The sequence below is a fragment of the Phyllobates terribilis genome, unplaced genomic scaffold (assembly GCF_046119375.1).
Source record: "Phyllobates terribilis strain yellow unplaced genomic scaffold, ASM4611937v1 Scaffold_8__6_contigs__length_399053987, whole genome shotgun sequence".
Classification (NCBI taxonomy): Eukaryota; Metazoa; Chordata; class Amphibia; order Anura; family Dendrobatidae; genus Phyllobates; species Phyllobates terribilis.
Window position 1 is genome coordinate 26,563,696 of NW_027362768.1, and position 16,115 is coordinate 26,579,810.

The following is a 16,115-nucleotide window of genomic DNA, read 5'->3' on the forward strand; positions in this document are numbered from 1 at the left end:
AGCCACCAGAGTTACCCAGTGCCCAGTGCCCAGTCAGCGAGATGTAATGCCCCTGGCCATGCTTGCTCGTCCAGGTGTCTGTGGTGAAATTCACCCTGTCAGACATCGATTTTTTTCAAGGAATGGGTGATGTTGTCACCAACATGCTGGTGTAGCGCAGCACAGCTTAGCGAAGTAATGGCGACTGGACAACTGGTACTGGGGGACTGTGACAGCCATCAGCTTTTGGAAAAAGTCTGTATCCACCAGGTAGAAAGGCAGCATTTCCGTCGCCAACAGTTCAAGCTCTTAACTTTGGCATGGGTAGGATGACGCAATCTTTTTCGCGACCACAACTGCGGGACAGAGGACTGACTGCTGTGCTGAGACAGGGTGGAGTAGGGTGAACACAACAAACTGCTGGACCGTGAGTGAGGTACAGGTGAAGATGTTATGGTGGATTGAGAAAGATGTGGTGTGCTTGGTGAAACTAAAACAGCAGGCATGTCCACTTCCGTTACAGCTGATGGGCTCTGACTCAGCCTGACTGGAGCGGTTAAACAAGTGGAGGTTCTGTGGCCGGAGACCTATGTGAAAACACTTGCCACGGTGACGTAGGAGCATTAAGCAGCAGAGATGCGGTTGATGGGGCAGCCGGTGGTTGGTGAGGCCCGCTAGTCTGCATTTTACCACAATGAGATTCCAAGACTAACGCATGTTGATCGCGCATGTGCCGGTTCATGCATGTAATTAATTAAAAGAGAAAAAAGAGGAGTGTTACTTTAAAAAGGCATAACTTTATTAATAACATAGATAAAACACCATACATATAAAAAGGAACACAGAAAGTGGTAATCAACACAGGAAGAACAATGTTCCGCATTTAGATGGGAGGTGAAACAGAGTACACAGTTAAAGGCCTGTGGGACGAAAAGTAGACAGTCAGTCATGTGGATAATTAATCATATAAAATTGAATAATAGCCACAAAGTCACACTCAGGATGTGCCATAGTTATAAACTTGTCTATTATAACCTCTCAAATGCAATATGTCACCAGTCACTGAGGCTAGACGCTGGTGGCATCATCTATTGATGAACAGTCTCATATCTGTAAATGCCGCTGTAAATGTCCCACAGCAGGTATTCCTCTATAGTAACCACACCTTACCCATATTGCGGACAAGCCTCCCATGGAGTGTGGACGGAATGGGTGAATTCCCGATGCGCGCTTCGCGTGCTAGGCTCACGCTTTCTTAAGGCGAAACGCGCTATTGGATGGTGAACGTTGGTGGACAGCCATTTTCAGGTCTCTCCAGAGATGCTCAAATGGGTTTAGGTCAGGGCTCTGGCTGGCCCAGTCAAGAATGGTTACGGAGTTGTTCTGAAGCCACTCCTTTGTTATTTTAGCTGTGTGCTTAGGGTCATTGTCTTGTTGGAAGGTGAACCTTCGGCCAAGTCTGAGGTCCAGAGCACTCTGGAAGAAGTTTTCATCCAGGATATCTCTGTACTTGGCCGCATTCATGTTTCCTTCAATTGCAACCAGTCGTCCTGTCCCTGCAGCTGAAAAACACCCCATAGCATGATGCCACCACCATGTTTCACTATTGGGATTGTATTGGGCAGGTGATGAGCAGTACCTGGTTTTCTCCACACATACTGCTTAGAATTATCACCAAAAAGTTCTATCTTCGTCTCATCAGAGCAGAGAATCTTATTTCTCATAGTCTGGGAGTCCTTCATGTGTTTTTGTGCAAACTCTATGAGGGCTTTCATATGTCTTGCACTGAGGAGAGGCGTCCTTCGGGCCACTCTGCCATAAAGGCCCGACTGGTGGAGGTCTGCAGTGATAGTTGACTTTGTGGAACTTTCTCCTATCTCCCTACTGCATCTCTGGAGTTTAGCCACAGTGATCTTGGGGATCTTCTTTACCTCTCTCATCAAGGCTCTTCTCCCACAATTGCTTAGTTTGGCTGGACATCCAGGTCTTGGGAGACTTCTGGTGGTCCCAAACTTCTTCCATTTAAGGATTATGGAGGCCACTGTGCTCTTAGGAACCTTGAGTAATGCAGAAATTCTTTTATAACCTTGGCCAGATCTGTGCCTTGCCACAATTCTGTCTCTGAGCTCCTTGGGCAGTTTCTTTGAGCTCATGATTCTCATTTGGTCTGACATGCACTGTGAGCTGTGAGGTCTTATATAGACAGGTGTGTGCCTTTCCAAATCAAGTCCTATCAGTTTAATTAAGCACAGCTGGACTCCAATGAAGGAGTAGAACCATCTCAAGGAGGATCACAAGGAAATGGACAGCATGTGACTTAAATATGAGTGTCTGAGCAAAGGGTCTGAATACTTATGACAATGTGATATTTCAGTTTTTCTTTTTTAATAAACTTGCAAAAATTTCTACATTTCTGTTTTTTTTCAGTCAAGTTGGGGTGCAGAGTGTACTTTAATGAGAAAAAAAATTAACTTTTTAGAATTTACCAAATGGCTGCAATGAAACAAAGAGTGAAAAATTAAAAAGGGTCTTTATACTTTCCGTATCCACTGTATATGCTGAAATGTGGCCTGGTGTCTCTGTCTGGACCACACTATTAGCAAAAATCATTGATCTGCTGGAAGGTCGATTTCATAGCCACACAGGAGTCTATCTAAACTAGCTGACTGACAAGCAACCGCCTAGATAACTATCTCACTATCCAGTAGCAGCAGCAGGAGCACCCTCGCTGCGCTGTTACATTGACAAAATGGCGCCAAAACAACATGCCTGCTCTTTATATGGAGAGGGATATGTGACTTCGGCAGCCAATGACACAAGCCCTTCTGTTTGGATGTTTTGAATGGTTCCTGCACCCTGATTGGCTACCGGAATCTCCACACATTAAGTTAAGAAAAAAAAAAATTAAGAATAACAGTCCGCCGCTCCTCTGACCTCTCCCCAACCCCTCCCCTCATCAAACAGGCCTCCCCCAACTCATCATACCATCATACAGCACCACTATCCTACCCAAATTTCTAAAAAACACTAGTAGAAACGTGATAATTTACCAAACTTTGGCGAAATTTTGCAGATTTTGAGTAAAAACGCTCGGGAGTCCAATCACGAATCCGAATGTGCAATGTTCATGCTGAATTTGAAATTGCCGAACCTTTTCTGAACATGTTCACTCATCTCTATTCATATCGACAATAAAAAAAATGGTGCTGTGAAAAAGGGGAGGGAAAAAAATTAAAGCGCAAAAATGAAAATTGGCTGCATCCTTAAAGGGGTTTTCCCTTTCAATAAATATTAATTCCCGGCTGCAGGTTATTCTAAAGAAAAAATCAGCGCTGTACTCACCTTCCCCGGGTCCACCGGCGAGTCTTACCGACAAGCCCTTTACAGTCCAATAGCTCATCGTGTAGCACCGGCATCTCTGCCTTTTGCCTTCCTGCCCCGGCAGAGACGCCGACTCACTCACTGCCGCGGCACACGTCCTGCATGTTCCGTTCCTTCTTCCTCTTCCTGCTCTGCTGCTGCCCGGGGTATGCACACAGCGCTCAGATTCCCGGGCACTGTGCTTAGGGCGCGTGCGCAGTCCCATCCTCTTAGGAACAGCGAATGCCATCCTAAAGAGTGCCCAGCCAATGGCTGGGAGACACTTATTATTTATGGCAAATGATGGGAGGTGCCTGTGCAACGTCGTTTGTCTGTTTCCCTAACACACTTGCTAGTTCCAGGTCCCAATGCTTGTATCCAGCATACCTGCTTGTCTATCAGCCATGCCAGCTAACCTGTCTATCAACCGTGCCAGCCAGCCTGTCTATCAACCGTGCCAGCCCGCCTGTCAATCAGCCGTGCCCACCTGCCTGCCTGTATATCAGCCATGCCTGCCAGCCTGTATGCCAGCCATGCCAGCCTGTCTGTCTATCAGCCGTACCCGCTGGCACTAGCCTGCCTGTATATCAGTCATACTCGCCGGCACAAGCCTGCCTGTATACCAGCCATGCCTGCCAGCACCAGCCTGCCTGTTTTGTGCCAGTCTACCATTCCTGGCCATTCCTGCCTCCTGTCCCTTTGTGGTCAGCTGCCATCCACCTGAGGTCAGTCCTGGTGTATAACCTGGTCCCGCCTCCCTCGTCTCTCCTCGGATCGCGGCATCGTCAGCCGTTGTGCATTCGAGATTGGACTCGGTAAAGCTCCTAGTCACGCCCTTCCGGGCTCTCCTCGGATCACGGCACAGTGATTCCACCACCTAGCCCGCTACAGTTTGCACAGGCCATGGAATCCGCTGGCTCCCAGGCTTACACCATCTCTGACCTGTGTCAGGAGGTCTCTGGTCAGAAGGAACAACAGGATAAGATCCTGTCCTACCTGCCTACAGTGAACACCTGCCTGGACACGCTGACTACTCTGGCCACACCTGCACCTACGCAAGCGGCAACAACTTCAGAAGTGCCTCAACAGTCTGCCAGTGTTGTACCCGGCCTCGGACCCCGGTTATCTGCTCCTCCATGCTATGGTGGGGACCCCGCTCTATGTCGGGGGTTCATAAATTAGTGCACACTACACTTCGTGTACTTGGCCCATCAGTTTGTTTCAAATCGGGCCAAAGTGGAATTTATTATGTCCCATCACAATAGTGAAGCTCTGGTTTGGCTAAATCCCAAATGGGAGAGAGGGGATCCTCTTGTGTCAAACCCCCAGTTCTTAACAGAAGCCTTCCGGAAGGTTTTTTCAGTGGACCCAGCCGTGCATCCTCAGCAGCATTTTCTCTCCTCTGACTGCGCCAAGGAAACCTCACAGTGGGCCAGTATGCTGTAGGTTTCCACACCCTCTCGCCTTAACTCACCTGGAATAATGATGTTCTGCTGGCAACCTTCTGGAAGACCTTTCTGGGCAAATCAAAGACGAGCTGACCGGTCATGAAATACCCACCTCTCTGGTAGACCTGGTGTCTCTGGCAACACGGATAGACATAAGGTTTCAGGAGCATTCCAGGGAGGTGAATCGCAAGAGGACAGAAAGCAGCCTCATTTCCGGCACCCTCTCCAGAGTTCATGCAGGTAGACCAGGTGAAGATGTCAAAGCATCATCTTGAGGCCTGTCGGCCCAAGGGAAGCTTCTGCTATTGTGGCAGTCCTGAGCATGCAGTCCGCTCCTGCCCTGAGAGACCAGGAAACACCAGAGCCTAGGGTCTGTTGGGGAGGTCACACTGGGAGAGAATCATTCCTCTCCATCGCTGACACTGTCAGTGTCCGTATCCTATGGCAGCACCCTTTTTGTCGAGTCTGCCTATCTGGATTCTGTCGCCGCAGGTAATCTCATCCAACAGGTTGTTGTGGAGGTGCATCAGGTTCAATATCTTCCGGATTCGTTGGCGGTTTCTTCAGTGGATGGTAAGCCTCTTTCCGAGATCATCCTATTCGTTATCAAACTTGTGGAATTTTGAGTAGGAATGTTAAATTCAGAGAAGATTTCTCTCTGTGCTGTCGGATCTGTCTCACCCTCTGCTTCTAGGTCTGTCCTGGCTGCGAAGATTCAATCATGGATTGGAAGTTCGGAGAAGTACTCCGTTGGGGACAACTATGCCATGAGAGATATTTACTTCTCATTCAGCCATGCTGAACAAAAGAAAACAGCTCTACTCATCTTCCGACATTATTAGTGGCCAACTCTGCACAAGGATATTGCGGACTTCATCTCAGCCTGTCCCTCTTGTGCCCAGAACAAAACCCCGAGACAGTTTCTGTCCGGTTGGCTACTTCCTTTGCCCATACCATCTGCTCCCTGGCAACATATTTCATCACCGATCTTCCAGTATCGGCTGCATGTACCGTCATTTGGGTAGTTGTAGGTCACTTCTCAAAGATGGCCCATTTCACTTCACTTTCCGGTCTCCCATCTGCTCCAATGCTTGCAGAGAAGATCATTCTAAACATTTTCTGTCTCCATGGTCTACCGCTCAATATTGTCTCTGATAGAGGCGTCCATTTTATTTCTCGCCTGTGGGGGGCTACCTTACTAAATGTCACTCTGGATTTCTCTTCGGCCTACCATCCTCAATTCAATGGCCAGGTAGAATGGGTCAATCTCATCCTGACCAACTTCTTACGGCACTTTGTCAATGACCGCCACAGTGACTGGGCCGAACTTCTACCTTGGGCCGAATTCTCATACAACCATGTGAGTGAATCCTCTGCGAGATCTCCATTTTTTGTAGTCTATGGTTAACATCCCAATATTCCATTCCCTGTTTCCACTACCTCCGATATTCCTGTTGATGAATCCCTCATTGAAGGATTTGCAAAGATCTGGGAGGACACCAAGTTGTCATTATCAAAGTCCTCGGAACAGATGAAAAGACATGCAGACAAGAGACGTCTGGATCCCCCTTTGTTTCGTTCTGAGGACAAGGTCTGGCTGTCATCTAAATATGTCCATGTCAAGGTACCATCCTATAAACTGGGTCCTCGTTTCATTGGTCCGTTTGAGGTTCTGAAGCAGATTAATCCAGTAGCCTACAAGCTCAGACTCCTGGCCTCTTTATGGGTTCCCAATTCTTTTCATGTGTCTCTCCTCAAGCCTTTTGTCCTCAGTCCTTTTTTCAGAGATCTTGGTTCCACTCCTGCTCCTATCAGCTCTGAGGACATTTTTGAGGTAGAGAACATTCTGGCCACCAAGAGGGTAAGAGGAAAAAACTTTTTTCTTGTAGATTAGAATGGATTTGGTCCCAAGGAGAGGTCTTGGGAACCCCAGGAGAACATCCATGCCCCTCTCCTCCTGGAGAAAGTCCTTGCAGGCTTGAAAAAGAGAGGGAGTAGAGGTGGGGGTACTGTAGCGCCAGCTTCTCTGCCTTCTACCTCTTTCCCCTAGCAGAGATGCTGACTCACTCACCGCCATGGCCCCCATCCTGCATGTCCCGCTCCTTCTTTCTCTTCTCTCTCCTCTGCTGCTGCCCGGGGTATGCGCATGGTGCGCAGATTCCCAAGCACTGTGCTTAGGGCACGCATGCAGTCCCATCCTCTTAAAAGGACAGCCTGTGTCATCCTAAAGTGTCCCCAGCCAATGGCTGGGAGACACTTATTATTTAGGGCACCTCCACCTGATGGGAGATGCCTGTGTAATGTTGTTTGTCTGTTTCCCTAACACATTTTTGAAAGCTTCATTTTTGAAAGCTTCATTAAAGAGGCAATTACGGAGCATCTTTATGCTAATAATCTTTTAATCCCGAACCATCGCTCCTGCCAAACAAACCTGATTGACTTCTACGAGGAGGTTAGCTCTCGAGTAGATCAGGGGGAACCAGTGGATGTAGTGTATCTCGACTTCTCAAAAGCGTTCGATAGCGTGCCACATAATAGGTTGGTATACAAAATGAGAATGATGGGCCTGGGGGAAAATGTTTGCAAGTGGGTAGCTAACTGGCTAAAGGATAGAAGGCAGAGGGTGGTTATAAATGGAATATACTCAGATTGGGTAAGCGTCACTAGTGGGGTACCACAGGGGTCTGTACTATGCCCAATGTTATTTAATATCTTTATTAACAACATAGTCAACGGGATAAATAGTAAAATATCAATATTTGCAGATGACACAAAGTTATGTAAAACAATTAATACAAAAGAGGACAGTGCAGACCTACAGAGGGATTTGGATAAGCTGGGTAGGTGGAGCATTAAATGGCAAATGAGGTTTAACGAGGAGAAATGTAAGGTCATACATATGGGAAGGAAAAATGGAAGTCACCAGTACTCACTGAATGGGAAATCATTGGGGAATTCAGAGATGGAGAAGGACTTGGGCATCTTGATTGATAGCAAACTAAATTGGAGTGCCCAAAGTCAGGCCGCTGCTGTAAGGGCAAACAGGGTAATGGGATGTATCAGAAGAGGTATAGCTGCAAAGGATGAGAACATTGTTCTTCCACTGTACAAAGCACTGGTCAGACCACACTTGGAATACTGTGCTCAGTTATGGGCCCCAATATATAGAAAGGATATAAATGAGCTTGAAAAGGTACAAAGGAGGGCAACAAAATTAATAAAGGGAATGGAGGGACTGCAATACCCAGAGAGGTTGGCAAAACTAGGACTATTCAGCCTGGAAAAGAGAAGGTTGAGGGGGGACATAATAAATGTGTACAAATATGTTAGGGGACAGTATAGAGATCTTGCCCGGGATTTGTTCAAAAGGAGGGATATTACGGTAACAAGAGGGCACTCTTTAAGACTGGAAGAGAAAAGGTTTCAGCACCAGCATAGGAAGGGGTTCTTTACGGTAAGAGCAGTGAGAATATGGAATTCACTGAGTGAGGAGACGGTAATGTCGGATTCACTACACCAGTTCAAGCGGGGACTGGATGCATTTCTAGATACCAGGCAGATTTCAGCATATACTTAAAAATAAAATAAAATAGGTTGATACAGGGATTTATTCTGACTGCTGGTTTCAGAGTCGGGAGGGAATTTTTCCTCAGGTGAAGATTGGCCAAATCATTTGGGGTTTTTGCCCTCCTCTGGATCAACTTTAGCAATTACAGAACTAACAGGTCGAACTTGATGGACGCAAGTCTTTATTCGGCTTTACAAACTATGTTACTATGTTACTATGTGCTATTTCTCAGGTCCCAGTGGTTGTATCCAGTATATCTGCCTGTCTATCAGCCGTGCCAGCCTGCCTGTCAATCAGCCGTGCCAGCCTGCCTGTCTATCAACCGTGCCCGCCTGCCTGCCAGTATACCAGCCGTGCCAGCCTGCCTGTCCATCAGCTGTGCCCACCTGCCTGCTTGTATACCAACCATGCTAAACTGTCTGTCTATCAGCCATACCCACCTGCCTGTATATCCGGTTTCACCAATTATATATCCGAACCTGGTCGACAATTCATCATCAAATCAGTGAGCTCTGAGCAACTCTGCTCGTGTCAGTGGAACACCCTGCTCAGAGCCACTGAGATCGCTGTCGGTATGATGTTAGCGCCATAGTCAGACACCCGGGAACAGTGGCAAGACTCGTGGAAGGTCAGTACAGCTATTTGTTTCTTTAGAATAACCTACAGCCAGAGACAAAAATTTATTAAATGGGAACAACGCCTTTAAGTGGTTAAAATGTATCAACTTGTGGCCTGCATTATCAAGTCACAGAACTTTTTTTCCTGGACGTTCAATTGTTTAACAGTTTTCACTATGTTACAAAACAATGTATATTCACTAATGGGCTGATAGTAGTGTTAACTGAGTCTTCCTCATCAATTTACTGAATAGAGCAATACTAGAGATATCAGCAGACTGAATTTTAAAGTGCCTAAACACATTGCATAGATCTCAGCCAAGCTTCGATCTGTTTTCAATGGAGATAGGAGTAAAAGGGCCTGCAACACACACCCCTGTCTGAGTTTGAATTCAAACTGGGAGAGTTATTATTTAATTATATAGCACCATTGATTCCATGATGCTTTACATCAGAAGGTATTACATACAAAATACAGATATCACTTACAGTAAACAAACTAACAATGATAGTGGCGTCATTGCAGACTGTAAGCTTTCTTGAAGAGATGGGTTTTCAAGTTCCGTCTAAAGGATCCGAATTTTGTGGATAATCTGACGTGTTGGGGCACAGAATTCTAGATGATGAGGGATATTCAGGAAAAGTCTTGGAGGTGATAGGGTGAGGAACGAATAAGAAATATAATATAAAAATATCAACTTGGAGACACTTTAATAAGAAATAATGGACCCATATCATTTTCTTTCCTAGCATACTGCTTTTGTCATATGTTAAACGAGGTTCAATAATCATAGCTGAAAATTATAGCAACGTAAAGACTTTGATGATAAAATGTAGCAAAAAGGTTGTACATCATAATATATTGAGAATGCAAAGGTTATGACCGCAAGCATTTCTTCCAGGGAAGACTAAGGCATCTCACATCATGATGTCTTTGTGGCACATCATCATGACATAACAGGGCATAGTACCCCAAGATGCCGTGCCAAGGTTGCTGGACACAGACGTGAAGACTGCCACGGAGGACCTGACTGGACTCTGGACCAGGGCAGCACAAATCTTTGCACTCAACTCTAATGTTCTATGGATAGACTTTGCCATGTACATAAGGACTAGAACAGAGAAGCAACTTGAGGCTCTTGGGCCCCAACGCAAAATCTCTAACAGATGACTTTGGAGGATACGATGCAGTCCTACTAGTGGAAGGATATTAATGTGCGATTTACATAAGATTAGCATTGTCCAAAAAATGGATATTCTATTACAAATGTTGCCTTTTAAGAGCTGTAAGTTATTACCAAAATGCCTGGCACTGCCACTGGCGAGTTTTTTAAATTGTGTATATACACTTCTGAGCTGCTTCCAAGTGGAGCCCCCTGAAGAATGGTCATTTTTATGAGGCTTTGAAACTCATGAAGAGGATAAAAGACGCTAAAAAAGACAAAATATACAAGCAGCAAGTTGTTATGACATTGCCGTGCATTTGTTCACTTTGGTGTTTTTTTTAGCACTTCTAGGCGGAATCTGTCTGAAAAAGACACCATGTGCACATACGCTAATAGAAGATTAAATGTCGGAACTTAGCATTACATTAGACATATCATTGAATATGTTTGAGAGACTGATAAGATCTGTAAGAAATGTATTTCTAAACGTGCATTTAGACCTGCTGAATGTTAAAGGGTTTGTCCGGCCTTAGACTGTAAGTCTGCAGTCACTCTATGTGACTGCAGACTTGAGAATCCTCACATTGTGCGCACTGCGCGCTATGAGAATTCTCCGCTGCCGACACCGGGAGCTGCAGGTTCATGACCATAAGTATGCAATTTGCTTACATGAAGTCACGTGCCAACTAAATATGAGCAGCCTTGCTCAATGCATGCTGTGAGGATTCACAAATCTGCAGTCACATAGAGTGACTGCAAACTTGCGACTAAGGCCGGACAACCCCTTTAAGTGTCCACCAATCAGATAAATGTTTGTCAATTGGTGGTCATTTATTAGCCGATCCCACTACCTATGAATAATATGTAATAGACTGTTCTGTGCTAATAGACTGCCATTGTTCTCAGCAGCACATAAGGCTTCATACAGGACGATGCGCTGCCAAGAATGATGATTTTTTTGCAATCTTAAAAATCATGTCATCCAACGAATGAGCATTTTTCTTGTTCGTCTAGTGATTAGCAGCCTGTTTGGACAGACAAGTTGTTGGGAAATGACTGTTCCTAGGAAGGCTCGCTCACAATAATCAGCCAGTGTAATTGCATCCTAAGACTCAACACTGATTTGTAACTTTAGTGCAGTTGAGTAGACTGACGTAGGTATCCACCTTTATAACTCGGCTCTCTCCACTCTACCTTTCTGCCTGAAAGTTAATCATTTGTTTGCCTCTATCTACCAGAACTTCTTATCTTTTCTCCTGTCACTTTACAACCTGACTTCTGTTATCACATTGCAGGTGGAACATGTGACCCGAATCAGCCAATAGAGTCCAATAATCTCACTCATTACATCCCATCTCCAAATGGGACGGATGGTTTACAACAGGTCAGTAATGCTCAGAAGAGTACAGAGTCCAGGCGGAGAAATACCTGTTACTTTCTGCACTAGGAATCAGATTCTGAAAAGTCTATAGTAACTTTCGCTGGGATATGCCATAGTCCATCTGATTCCAAGGCCACCACATTACAGTTTTACAAGCAGTTCATTAAGAAAATCGATGCAGTATTCAAGGACGAGGACAATTTATGTTTGGAGTTGATCATGGCTGCAAGACATGAAAGTGTCATCATACAAGAGCCTATGAAACACGGATATAACGCGCAGGGTAAGTAAGTGCACTTTCTTGTGCTGACCCACAGGGGGCAGGAGGAAGTCCTAGGTTTTTATGGTATTGCTGAGACGCAAAGCTGTGACATGTCACTCAAGGCATTAGGATTCTTTATTAGTAGGACCATACTATAAGTAAATCTCAGCACGGAGTTTTCTAGGAAGGCATTGGAAAATATTTTGTTTCATTTTGACTGAACGCACTTATTGTATAATAAGAGGGTGCTGAAATTGGAGTGTAATTACTCATATAACTGGAAAATGCAGGCATGGAGGAGATTGATTCAGCTGCAGAGCCTGGTGTGCAACAACCAGGAATTACAAGATGTTTAACAGAATGGTTACATAGGATTATGGAAGAATAAAGGAGGTCTCGGGGTGAAATCGTCTGGACCGGTGGGAGGAGTTGAGAAAAGCAATAGGAGGAGTATGAGAAATAGGTGATGTCATATGAGAGCACTTGAAATTGTTTCTAAATTTCATTCAGATTCAAGACAGATGTTTTTTCAGTTCTCATTCTGTCACTTTCAATGAAGTAACAGAGGCATCAGCGACGTTACTGGAAATGATCATCTACCCACCCCCATTAAACAGCGGTACTCTCCCAACAGATGGAAGTGGGGTGTACCTTAGAGGATGCAGCTGTCATGTATAAATATAGTGTGCTTTTACTGATCTTCTTATATAGTCTCTATAACCAGAGTAATTTACATTATTAATACAGAAGTTATATGTATTCATATAAAGCTTAACATATATATGTGTGTGTATATATATATATATATATATATATATATATATATATACATATATATATATGTAATGGAGGTCTGGGACAGATGACTTACGCAGGAAAGTAAATGTTTAGAAGTGTTAAGTGTTGCAGTCTGGACTGTGTCACTTTGGGTCACTTTAGCTGTTTCCATTCATTTGTGCTGTGTTAATTAAGTAATGATTCCAGACTTATTTTATGCCGCTCTGAAATGTCATTTAAGTGTGAATTTGAAAGCAAGGTCACACCTCAGAAAATGCTACCACCATGTGGTTAAAATGATGACATTGTGGAGCAGACGCAGTCCAGAAGAGGAAGCTCATATGTTAACCCCATATCAATGGCATTTTATGTTGATTTTCTGGTGAATGAATGAGCTACCAGTCCAGCCTGCTTCTTTCTAATAGGGCCACACTGGTTTGTGCAATAACACCTACTGAGCTTCTTCATTCCATCCAAACTAAAAGAAATCTGCCATTTAGATGGTGATGTGACATGTAGTACATGCCTCCTATTAGCCCCCTAACTCCTGTAGCTCATGGGCTTTAATGCAGGTGCTACTGCTCCTTGTAGAACAGGGTTGTCAAACTCAAGATACATAGAGGGCCAAAATGAAAAACTTGGACAAAGTCACGGGCCAACCAGCATACAGTATAATGGGCTTGGAATAGTCCTCCAAACAGAATAATGGGCCCACATAGTCCTCCATACAGAATAATGGGCCCACATAGTCCTCCATAAAGAATAATGGGCCCCACATAGTCCTCCATACAGAATAATGGGCCCCACATAGTGCTCCATACAAAATAATGGGCCCCAAATAGTCCTCCATGCAGAATAATTGGCCCGACATAATCCTCCATACAGAATAATGGTCCCATATAGGGGTGGTGGTTCTGGTGTTGCAGGCCAAATTAAACAACCCACAGATTTGGCCCACGGGCCAGAGTTTGACACGTGTGTTCTAGAACAACATAATTAGAGATTCTTCACAGATCTTACCATAAAGTTAGCTGTCAGAAGACAGATCCTCTTCAATTTAAATTTTAAACCTGTGAAATCTTTCCAAAAGACCATTTAACTCTATGTGTCCGTGGAAAAAATCGTACTGGACTCTGATGACTGACAATATAGAGAAGGTGGAGAAGCTTTTTTTCTCCACCTCCGAGAAAATTGGATCACACTCTGATCAAATTCTGATCAGAGTGTGATTAGCATAATTTGACCGATTTTCTTGGATGAGAGTAAAATGGTCATGTGATCCTAGCCTTGAAAAGATAATTGCTTTTATCCAGACCACATTTCCTGCCAAAGATATATCCCATGTCACTATATATTATACACGCTGGTCATCTTCTATGAGCAGAACTACTATTCCTACAAGTCCACTTTTCACTGCATTTTCGGATGGTCATTTCAAAGTGGTTTCAATGTATATTATTCGTATGTATTATTCTAAGCCTCATTTCCAGCCATTCTCGTCTTTATTGGTGTATAAATAGCTAAATACTGAAATTTGATCAAATCACTAAATCATAGAAAGTGTAATAAAGCATTCTAGTAATCTCTCTTCAGACATACTGACACTGTCCAGGAGAAAGAGATAAGCATGGAACAGTGGTGGCGAGCAGTGGTGTAACTTGAATCAAATGGGCCCTGGTGCAAGATTTGGCACCCCCCTCCATCCTAAATAAAATATATATACACACATATATATGCGTCCTCCATCCTGGTATATATGTCCCTCGTTCTGGCCCCATCCTGGTATATATATCGCCCATTCTGCTATATGTCCCTTATCCTGGGCCCCATCCTGGTATATACAGTGCCTACAAGTAGTATTTAGCTGGTTGACACATGCGGAATTAACTTGGCATTGTGACATTTGTACTGTAGATCAGCCTGGAAGTGGGAAATGCACTGCAGCAAATTTTGTTTTTGTTTTTTTTTATTTTTTTTTTAAAAACTTTAAAAGTTAATTCAGAGTGTCATTTATTATTCAAACACTCAAACCACAAGAATTCTGTTTGGTCCCCCTAAAGTATTAAGAAGTAGTTCAGGCACCAAGAATAATGAGCTTCACATGTGTGGATTAAAGATCTCTTTTGCCAGCCTTTTCTGACTATTTAAGTTCCTCCCCAAACTTGTGAACAGCACTCAGACATGGTCAACATGGGAAAGACAAAGGAGCATTCCAAGGCCATCAGAGACAAGATCGTGGAGGGTCACAAGGCTGGCAAGGGGTACAAAACCCTTTCCAAGGAGTTGGGCCTACCTGTCTCCACTGTTGGGAGCATCATCCGTAAGTGGAAGGCTTATGGAACTACTGTTAGCCTTCCACGGCCTGGACAGCCTTTGAAAGTGTCCTCCCGTGCCGAGGCCAGGCTTGTCCGAAGAGTCAAGGCTAACCCAAGGACAACAAGGAAGGAGCTCCGGGAAGATCTCATGGCAGTGGGGACATTGGTTTCAGTCAATACCATAAGTAACGTACTCCACCGCAATGGTCTCCGTTCCAGACTAGCCTGTATGGTACCTTTACTTTCAAAGCGTCATGTCAAGGCTCGTCTACAGTTTGCTCATGATCACTTGGAGGACTCTGAGACAGACTGGTTCAAGGTTCTATGGTCTGATGAGACCAAGATCGAGATCTTTTTTGCCAACCACACACGTGACGTTTGGAGACTGGATAGCACTGCATACGACCCCAAGAATACCATCCCTACAGTCAAGCATGGTGGTGGCAGCATCATGCTGTGGGGCTGTTTCTCAGCCAAGGGGCCTGGCCATCTGGTCTGCATCCATCGGAAGATGGATAGCACGGCCTACCTGGAGATTTTGGCCAAGAACCTCCGCTCCTCCATCAAGGATCTTAAGATGGGTCGTAATTTCATCTTCCAACAAGACAACGACCCAAAGCACACAGCCAAGAAAACCAAGGCCTGGTTCAAGAGGGAAAAAGTCAAGGTGTTGGAGTGGCCTAGTCAGTCTCCTGACCTTAACCCAATTGAAAACTTGTGGAAGGAGCTCAAGAATAAAGTCCACATGAGACACCCAAAGAACCTAGATAACTTGGAGAAGATCTGCATGGAGGAGTGGGCCAAGATAACTCCACAGACCTGTGCCGGCCTGATCAGGTCTTAGAAAAGACGATTATTAGCTGTAATTGCAAACAAGGGTTATTCCACAAAATATTAAACATAGGGGTTGAATAGTAATTGACCCACACTTTTATGTTTAAAATTTAATAAAATTCAACTGAGCAACATAACTTTTTGGTTTGTAAGATTTATGCTTCTGTTCATAAAACCTACTCTCGAATGCAGTTTGAAGGCTCTAACTTATTTGCATCTTATCAAACCAGCTAAATCTGCAGGGGGTTGAATACTACTTGTAGGCACTGTATCCCTCAACTTGGTATATGTCCCCCGTTCTGCTGCTGTTCTTTAAAGTATAGAAGAAAATAAACCATTATACTCACCAGGGGCATAAATAGAAGTCATGGGGCTCCATAGAAGAAGTATAATGTACTCCCATAGTCC

The 16,115-nt window shown here is 44.5% G+C and overlaps 1 protein-coding gene across 1 annotated transcript in view; it reads left to right on the top strand.

Moving 5' to 3' along the window:
* The first annotated feature begins 11,492 nt into the window (after positions 1-11,492).
* The window catches only part of NR5A2 (nuclear receptor subfamily 5 group A member 2), a 193,295-nt gene continuing 188,672 nt past the window's right edge, over positions 11,493-16,115 (top strand). Inside the window, exon 1 of the mRNA XM_073642890.1 lies at positions 11,493-11,802. Within this exon, the coding sequence (XP_073498991.1) occupies positions 11,739-11,802 (64 nt within the window). The 5' untranslated portion in view covers positions 11,493-11,738. The remainder of the gene's footprint in view (positions 11,803-16,115) is intronic.